At 41.0% G+C, this 9,568-nt stretch overlaps 1 protein-coding gene across 1 annotated transcript; it reads right to left on the bottom strand.

Annotated features, from left to right (window-relative positions):
• Positions 1 to 8,135: 8,135 nt before the first annotated feature.
• Positions 8,136 to 9,080, bottom strand: LOC101526669 (olfactory receptor 51F2-like). The gene has a single exon (XM_004589949.2). It carries the CDS (start codon positions 9,078 to 9,080, stop codon positions 8,136 to 8,138), a length of 945 nt encoding a protein of 314 aa, XP_004590006.2.
• Positions 9,081 to 9,568: the final 488 nt, after the last annotated feature.

Here is a 9,568-nt window from a genome sequence, read left to right as displayed (position 1 = left end):
GCATGGATACAATCAAGTCTATTTACAGCTTTTTTTTTTTTTTTTTCTGTTAGCAACACAACCCATGGGGTAGGGAATCCATTCTTTATTGCATTTGACAGATAAAGAACAGCTAAGATTCTTTATCATGGCTGCATAGTAAATTAGTGGTAATACTGATTGAAGAATCAAGCATGCTGACTATACATTTACATTTAATAAATATTTGTCTAGGACCTACAATGTCATGAACAAAATAGAAAAAATTTCCCACTCTAATGGAATTCAAATTTTGGCAAGGGGAAAATAAACAGGAGTTAACATATCAGTTAAATAAAATATTAAGTAATCACAAGTAGAAAAAATTAAGGGAAGAAAGAAAAGAGTAAGTATCGGATGTTGGTGGGGTGGGGAGATGAAATTTTAGATAAAGTGACCTGGAGAGGCCTACCATCTCTGAGATATTTGAAAAGTGGCCTAAGGGAATAAGGGGTGCCTTCATGGTGATATCTGTGGAAACCAGTCCGGGAAAAAAAATGGGACTACAAATAATATTTCTTAGAAGGAAGTGGCTTTGAACAGCAAACCAGTGTGTCTGCAAAGACAGCATGATGGAGTGTAGCAGGGAGGAGGGATTTGGGACAAATCTGGAAACTGGGGCATTTGGGGCCTTATAGGGTCTATAGGACATTTAAAAATTTTGATCTGGGTCTGGTGCAATGTATCAGTATCTAAAATCCTCGCCTTGCATGCACAGGGATCCCATATGGGTGCCAGTTCATGTCTTATCTGCTCCATTTCCCATCCATCTCCCTGCTTGTGGTTGAGAAAGCAGCAGAGGATGGCTCAAAGCTTTGGGTTCCTGCACCTATGTGTCAGATCTGGAAGAAACTCCTAGACCTTGGCTTTGGATTGGCTCAACTCCAGCCTTTGCAGTCACTTGGGGAGTGAACCAGTGGAGGGAGAGTCATTCTCTGTATCTCCTCTCTGTAAATCTGCCTTTCCAGCAAAAAATAAAAGAAAATGTTAAAAAATATTTTTGATCTACACTCTGAGTGGGCTACGAATCTACTGGACAGCTTTAAACCAAGGAAAGGTATGATTTGACTTTTGCAATGACTTGCCTGTAGTTGTCCACAGATCTGTTTGTATCAAAACGGAATAAAACATTCTAGTTTTTGCTATTATGCTTCATTTTCCATGAATCATTCATGCTTCAATCCTTAATACTTTACCAGATTTTCCATGGAGAAGAAATAAAATTCCTTTCTTTTTTTTTTCAGTGTTCACAAGGAAAGTTTTATTGGCATTTATTGTCATATTGTCTGTGACTGCTTTTGAATAAGAACAGCAGAGTTGAGTAGACATGGAAAACAATGTGTGCACCACTAAGCATGAAATATTTGTTGTCTGGACATTTACAGGAGAAGTTTACATGACCTCTTATCTTACCTATCAGCTATTTTAAATAGCTTAATTGACGTGTAATTCTTATATCATGCAACTTACCCACTTAAAATATATTATTTAGCTACTTGAAGTATACTTTGATGCCTTCCAGGATACACATTAGCAGGAAGCTGGAATTTGGAATGGAGCTGGGACTGAAACACAGACTTTCCAGTATGGGATATAGGTGATATAGGCATTGCAAGTGGCGTGTTAACCACTGCACCAGATGCACACTGCAAAACTCAGAATTTCCATTGCCAGAGTTAACAAGGATGCAATACAACAGATACTCTCACATGTTATTGTAAGATTATCAGTCTGCAAAACCATTTTGGAAAACTTTTGTCATAATAGAGCAGTTGAAGTTGCATATACTCTTTTTTTTTAAAGTATTAATTAATTTATTTGAAAAGCAGAGTTAGAGGGAGAAAGGGACAGAGAAACAGATCTTCCATTCATTGGTTCACTATTCAAATGGTGACAACAGCTGGATCTGGGCCAGGGTGAAACTAAAGGCTGGGAACTCCATCCAGATCTCACGCATGGCTGACAGAACCCTAAGTACTTAGTCCTTCTTTTGGTGTATTTTCTTTCTTTTTTTAAAAAGTTACTTTCTTATAAATCAACCACCATGTGTTTATTACTCACCTGTATCTTACCATGTACTTCACAGATTCATTCATTGTATAACAAGCATATCCTCACTGCTAGTTTTGTGTAGGCACTGTGATGAGGTTGGGATTACATAGCTGAAGAAGACCAAGTCTTTGCCCTCAAGGTGCTTACAGACAGCTATACAGTCTTGAAATAACATGGAAGAGTGGTGAATGCCACAGATGTTTACAAAGTTGAAAGAGGGCATTATTTGAACAAGCCCAATCGGGGAGGTAACAGGACACCCTAACTAGGTTGAGGTTCCCACCAAGGGGCGTATGTGCTAGAATTGGAGCTGCGTTCTATCTAGGAAACAGTTGCAGTCACCTGAGGCACTAGTGTGGGCTGGGATTGGATGCACCAGGCCAGTTCAGACCCCAACACCATCTGGTGTCATGGAGAACCAGAGGGTAGATGTGGGACTGACTAGGCTGGGTCTCAACCCCCTACTGAGCCATGCGTGAGCTGTATGTGGGTATGGACGAGCCATGGCCGGGCTGAAACATCCAACAACAAGAACCAGAATGGGGTGAAAGCCAGCCAGGAAAAGCCACTGTTCCTGCTAGGACAGGAGGTGAACTGAGTTGGGTTGGCTCAAGGACCCCCTGGCATGCGCAAAATCTGGCATTGGGAGGGGTTCTGATGGAGGAGCCTGGGCAACTCCTCTGGCAGGACACAGGCCCTGCAGGTAAGCGCAAGAAGCATGATAGGAAACAGTCCAGAATAGGCCATGGAAAGTTTCCCACTGGCACACATTCAGCATGGGTCAGGAGCAGACCAGGCTGAATCAGTTCATGTCACCCACTGGCAAATCCGATCACCAGATCAGAGTGTGGGATGAGCCGGGTTTGGTCGCGACAAAACCAGTACACATTATGGAATGCCAGGGCGTGGTTGCCTGTACTGGATATGAATGCAGCACCCAACCAGCACATGTGAGATCCAGGAAGGAAGGGAGGGGCAGAACTGGCAGGGGGATTAAGGGGCTGGTTCCCTCGCAGGACAGCTTCTCCCAATGGAGAGCGTGGGCTGGGATAGAGACAGACTAGACTAAGCAAGGCTACAACACCTGTGCGCTGCATGTGGACTAGATCAGGGAAAAGCCAGGCTGGGCTGATTATTCCTGCTGGTGCAAGCATAAATTAGAGTGGGTGAGGGATGTTTGGGCATAGCCGCAGAAGCTGGCACTGGGGACTAATTCTGTCAAGTCAAATCACAGAACCACCTAAAGAGTGCATAAACCGGGACAGAGAGACCTGGGAGGGAAAAAGTGGGTTCCCCCTTCTTGGGTCACTATTCCCGTGGGAGGGCATGAAAACTAGGATGGGGGCTGGGGTAGCTAGATAGAGAGGCACTCAACAACACCCGTGAGGGCTGGATGGTTGAATTGGTTAGATAGAACTAAGCTTTAATACCCATTGACAAGTGCCAGAGCCAAATGGGATGGGGGACAGACTGGTCTTCTGCTACACATACTGGCAAACCAGGGTAGGGGGCGGGCCTGGTGTGGGTTATTGTGGGTCGCCCCGACTAGGCTGCAGCTCCCACTGGTTTGTGTGAGGGCCAAGTATGTGGCTGGGCAGAACCAGACTGGACTGCAACACCCATTGGTTCCAGTGCAACTCGGGACTGAAAACAGAACCAACCCAACAATTGCAACCACCAGCTGATCGGGGTGATGGACTGTGCCGGGCCCTGTGCTTGCTAGAACATACAAGAAACTAGTCTGGGAATACCTCAAAGTTTCTTTGGAGATCTCCCCAATCGAACTGCTGGACTCAGAACTCTAATCAAGAAAAGACAGAAGACAGAGCAGATCAATCATTCATCTCAGCTATATGTTGGCAGCGAAATATGGGGCAAACGGAGACTTTATGATGGACCATATCAATCAGTGGATGACCTCATCGAGCGAAACTGGCAGCGATTCATAACTGGAGAACTATTAACACCACTTGAGCACATATCTCAGAGCATGCCCCACATCCGGGACTTGGGGTGGGCGGGAAACCGGGTGGGGCTTCTCCCTCAATATCCTCCTTTACCTCAGATACATGATGGAAACAATATGGACATAATAATATTACCCACTTCCCTATCCCCCTGGGAAAAAAAAAAAGAAGCACTTCGATATGCAGATACTCCAATACACACTTAAGAAATATCTCAAAAAAAAAAAAGAGGGCATTATTTGGTCAGGAGGAGGAGTTCCAAGAAGAGGATATTTGTGCAGAGATGAAAGCATGGTGGAAAGAAAAATTAATTATATATATGTGGTATTATTAGCACATCGCTTGGCAGACAGATAAAGACAACACAGAAAGGAAAGAAATTGGAGAGAGGAAAATGAATGTGAGCTGAAGAAGGGATGTGGAGTTGGGGCGAGGTAATCTTTTAGCAGAAACACCACAACACAGTAAGTGTTTTAGATGGCTAGTTTAGAGATGCTTGGAGGATAAAGCTAGGTGTGCTTATGCATTTGGTGATGAGAGGTGGAAATGTATGCTAGCTATTTTCCCCCACTCCTCACATTCTATTATTCAACCCATCTCATCTATTTTCTAAATTTCTCGAAATGTGTCCTATTATTTCCATGTTCAACCCTACTGCCATGTTGAAGTAACCCCAATAGTGACTGTTAATGTTCTGATTTTTAGGAAGTTCTCCAAGTTACTGTGAGCTTGTCAACTTTCATCATGGTATGACATTATCTCTGTAACCCACCTTTTGGGCCAATGTCCAAATTACCTGCTTCTTAGCGATGAAGCTTGCAAGCTTTCAGGATTGTTTGAAAGTGGGACTGTCTGTGGGTAAATGTGTGGTGAAGTGGAGAAGGAATTTATAGAAGCTGTATGGTTGTCTTGGTTTCTGCATCTTGACTTTGAAATCCTTTCTTCCAGCCTTTGGGCTCTGAGTCCCTGCATGCTTCTTATCCAGCCAAAGTTTCTCGTTAACCCTATCTTCTCCCTTTCTTCATACCCCATCTTGTATAATATCTGGATACAAACAAACAAACAAACAAACACAAATCTAGTGCATGAACCCATATCATCTGAGCTTTTGTATTTTTTCATCTTGGACCCAAAGTAACTTCTTTGTATTTTAATTTTGCTTCTTTAAGTAAGTAGTGTTTCAAGTTAAATGATCCATGGGGTTCTGGTTGGGAAGATAAAAAGGAATATAAATACACAGAACAATGCTGACAGTTTATTCAAGATAAAAATTTTCTCTGTAAAATGACCTCATGATTTTGTTTTTACCTTATTTGTTAGTTACAAATATAGGGGGAATTTTATTATGGAGAGAGAGAAAAAGATAATAATGCATAAGATTAGAGTAAGGTTATACTAGACCATAAAAATTAGACTGAAACACCCCTTGGTACATTGTGTTTAAAAGTGTAGACATTCATGAAAACATATTTGTAGACACTGAGAACTTTCTTTGTTTTAGAGAACTTTGTCTTGTGCCATCTAAACATTATCTTTTACAAAGCTGATTATTTACCAATTCAGTTGAAATTAAGAGTTATATTGGGTCAGAGATTATGAGTGAAAATACAGAAATAGTAGTGCAGAAGGAATAGTCCCTGGTCTTGATTCATGAGCTCAGGGTCTACTGTGGGGAAAATGGCTGCAACAGAGTTGGCAAAGAGGTGTCAGGAGGAATAAGCACAGGGTCCCTCATGAGCATCTAGAAAGAGCAGCAGGCATAGAGGAGAGATCAGAAAGTCTCTGGAGAACCACTTCTGCTCTCAGGGAAAAGGAGATAGGGAGAGTGTGGCAGGCAGATGACAACTTGTGGAAAAACTGAATGATGACAGAAGTCATTGGAGATTAGGGAAATACAAGCTGTTTGTTGTGCCGGGAACATTGTGCAGAGAAGCAGTGAAGCATAAAAAGTAAATAGAGCCAGGTCACGTAGACATTTTATTATTTCAACTACATGGAAGGTCCTGGAGACAGTGTGAATGAAGGAGTTTCCTTGTTATCAGAAACCTTACCTTGTGATGGGAGACCTTCAGGAACAAAAATAGATACAACATATTTTGGAGGAGGGGAGGTGGCATTAAAATCTTGAAATTAAAATGGGTGAGGATGGGTGTGAATAGAAGCATTTCTTGAGGGATGAATGCTGCTGTTATGCTTGTTTTAATAACACTGGGGACCCTGTGATAAGCGGAGGCCTACATTGAATGTAGGTTAGTCATGTGGACCCCTGGAGAAAGAGCAGTGTAGGCATGGAGAATGGCAGGTGTGAGATCTGGTGTTGGTGATTTAGGGAAGCTGGTGAGTTAGGCAAGATTTGGAGTGAATCAGGGGGAAATGAATAGGAGATGAAGTTGGGATGATGAAGGAAAGTAAGAGTCTATAAATCCTTGTAAGCCATTACAATGACTGTAAATTTGTCGTGGGTAATGCAGGAAGACATCGGAGCTTATTGAACAAGGGAAGTGACATGATCTGTCTTGTGTATTGAAACAATTGTTGTACTTGCTGTGTGTGTGTGTGTGTGTGTGTGTGTGTGTGTGTACAGTGGGGGAAACGAGGGAGTATAAAAAAAGGTAGATGAAGGAGGATCCACTGGAAGGCTACCAGACAAGTTCAGAGTCATGATGATGAATTAAATACTGGTTGCAGCAGTGTTGTCAAGTACGTGGATTCTAGATATAGATGTCTATGTTACCAAAAAGATTGAGTCATCAGGATTTATTGCACATTTGTTGGTGATAAAACAGGAGTATAACTGGTATAACTCTAAGTGTTTTATTTCAGGCATGTGAAAGGTAGTTTTTGAGTTAGAGAAGACTTTGGTGCGAGCCCATTTCTTCCTTGACAGGAAAGTTAAAATAAGTTTCTGGGAACATGATGAGTCCAAGATGATTATGAGACATCATGCATAACAATTGATTAAGACTGGACTATAAATTTTGTTTTCAAATCTGTCAGTAAGTTGATGCTGTTTAAATCCTTGATGAGATAGATGATCTGAACATTATGAACTGGATCAAGCTATTGCATGACACATGATACAAATTAAAAATTACAGTTAATTTAGAATTCAAATTAATTTTCATTTTAGAAATTCATTTTCAGTGAGAAAATTGATGGAAGGCTGAGAAAAATAACAGTATGCTTGGGTCACAGAAGATCATTAGATGGAATGTATAAGTGGGATTTGAAGATTTCTTTAATTTCCTTTTTTTAAAACAAGATTTAAATTACTTTATTTGTATAAATAAATTTCCTGTTTAGGAGCACCATGATATCCCCCCACTATACCTTCCCTCCTGACGTTGCTCTCATCTTCCATCCTCCTTCCTTTCTTAATTTTGTTTTTAGTTTTTATGATGTACTCTCAGTTTATTTTATAGTCACAGGTGCTTGAAGGTTTAAATTGCATGCATTTGTGTGTATATGTTTTCAGCAATATAGTTTTAAAATTAAGAAGTAAAAAAATAAAGTTAAGGAGTAAAATCCTGGAGGCAGTTTGCATAGATGTTCTCTGTCTCTTACTAGCTGTATAAATCAATCTACTCAAAGTTGTATGCCTCAGTTTCCTCATTGGTGATAGAGATAACCACTTTATAATGTTAGTTTGAATAGAAAATATGTTCACACATGTGCAAAACATTTTGGTTAAAGAAAATAATGTTAGCTTAAGTTATTATTACAGTTAAACAACACTATTTCTCACGAAGAAATGATTTAAAATTTTTTGTGCCATTATAATTACTTTGAAGTGGGTGGAGGTAAGAACAGAGAGGCTACAGCAGGGATAAGAGGTGAGACTACTTTAGGATAAACCAGTGGTAATGAGGAGGGATGCTAAAATTTTGGCTTTAGGCAGTTCATCCCTACCATTTGTAGGCCCCTACCTCCTCATTTGTCAAATAAGGCAATTAAATGAGTGAATATTCTAGATCTTTTCCAGCCTTAACCTGAAATAATTGTACACTTAGCTCCAACAGGCTTGGTCTTGTAAATATATCTCACAAGACCTCAAGGAGGCAATTATACAGGTCCATCTAGCTCTAGAAGTTCATAATTCTACCTTTCTTTGGAACTGAGAATTTTGATCACAGCTCTACGTATCTGTTTTGTCTTCACGCTGTAGATGATGGGATTCATGACAGGAGGGATCAGCAGGTAGGTGTTAGCAATCATAGTATGTACATAGGCAGGGGCTTGTTTTCCAAATCTGTGAACAAAGGACAGACTGATCAATGGAATGTAGAAAACAGCTACAGCCACAATATGGGAAATACACGTGCCAAAGGCTTTCTTCCTCTCTTCTGGGGATGCAATGCTGAGGACGGTCTTGATGATCAAAACATATGAAAGAAGAATGAGGACCGAATCTACACCAACAGTAGAGATCATGGCAGTCAACCCCACTGCGCTATTGATCCTGGTGTCTGTGCACGACAGCTTCATCACATCAGGGTGGTAGCAGTAGGAGTGGTGGAGCACACGGCAGCTGCAGTAGGACAGTCTCTTAAGAAGTGCTACCATCGGTGTCAGTGTTAGAGTTCCCCTGATAGCAATTGCCACTCCAATCTGTGCTATTCTGGAATCAGTTAAGATGGTTGCATATCTAAGGGGATTAGAGATGGCCACAAAACGGTCAAAAGCCATAGCCAATAGCACTGAAGATTCCATGACTGTAAAGAACTTAACAAAGAACATCTGGGATAAGCAGGCATTAAAGGTGATCTCCCTGGCATTGAACCAGAAAATACCCAACATGGTGACCAGAGTGGATATGGATAGCCCCAGGTCTGTGGTGGACAACATGGAGAGAAAGTAATACATGGGTTCATGCAGGCTGGGCTGAGTGATGATGGCGAAGAGAATCAGGCTGTTTCCTGAGAGGGCAGTTACATAGAGGAGACAGAAGGGAATGGAGATCCAGGTGTGGAAGCTTTCTAGGCCAGGAACACCCGTCAGCAGGAAGATGATGGAAGAGGTGGTGATATTCTGGAAAGTTGACATGCTGAATTGAAAACTTCTGTATTTTAAAAACATTTTTCTAGGTCTGTAGTCTTTTAATCTGGAATCTTTGCTGTTAGTTTATATTAACACCACATACGCTTTCTTCTAAGCCACAAATGGTGACAAAGAAAAGTTAATGTATCCTGAATAGGCCAATCATATTTTATATTTCCTGTAAATTTTTAAATTATGATAAAGAGGTAGCAGCTTATTTTTTCTATATTGTTGGCAGCAGAAAAGAAGAGACTGGGATGTAGACTGGCAATGGTACATTGGCTATAACTGTGTGGCGTGGAGAAGCTTACAGTTTGGTAAGATGGAGGACAAGAAGGGGTGGAATGGAAAATCCCTGTGCCTATGGAATTGTATCACGAAAATTTAAAAAAATGAAAAAAAAGGAATAATGAGGAAGAGTCAATTACAATGCAAAGGACTGTTCATAACAAATAAATGGGGTAGGTACCACTGTATTTGTCCGTAATTGACCT

Source organism: Ochotona princeps, chromosome 4 (genome assembly GCF_030435755.1).
Source record: "Ochotona princeps isolate mOchPri1 chromosome 4, mOchPri1.hap1, whole genome shotgun sequence".
NCBI classification, from domain to species: domain Eukaryota; kingdom Metazoa; phylum Chordata; class Mammalia; order Lagomorpha; family Ochotonidae; genus Ochotona; species Ochotona princeps.
Note: the sequence above shows the minus strand (reverse complement) of the source record. Positions and strands in the feature narration are given on the sequence as shown.

Coding starts and splice junctions, on each gene's coding strand:
- LOC101526669 (XM_004589949.2), bottom strand. CDS start 9,080: ATGTCAACTTTCCAGAATATCACCACCTCTTCCATCATCTTCCTGCTG.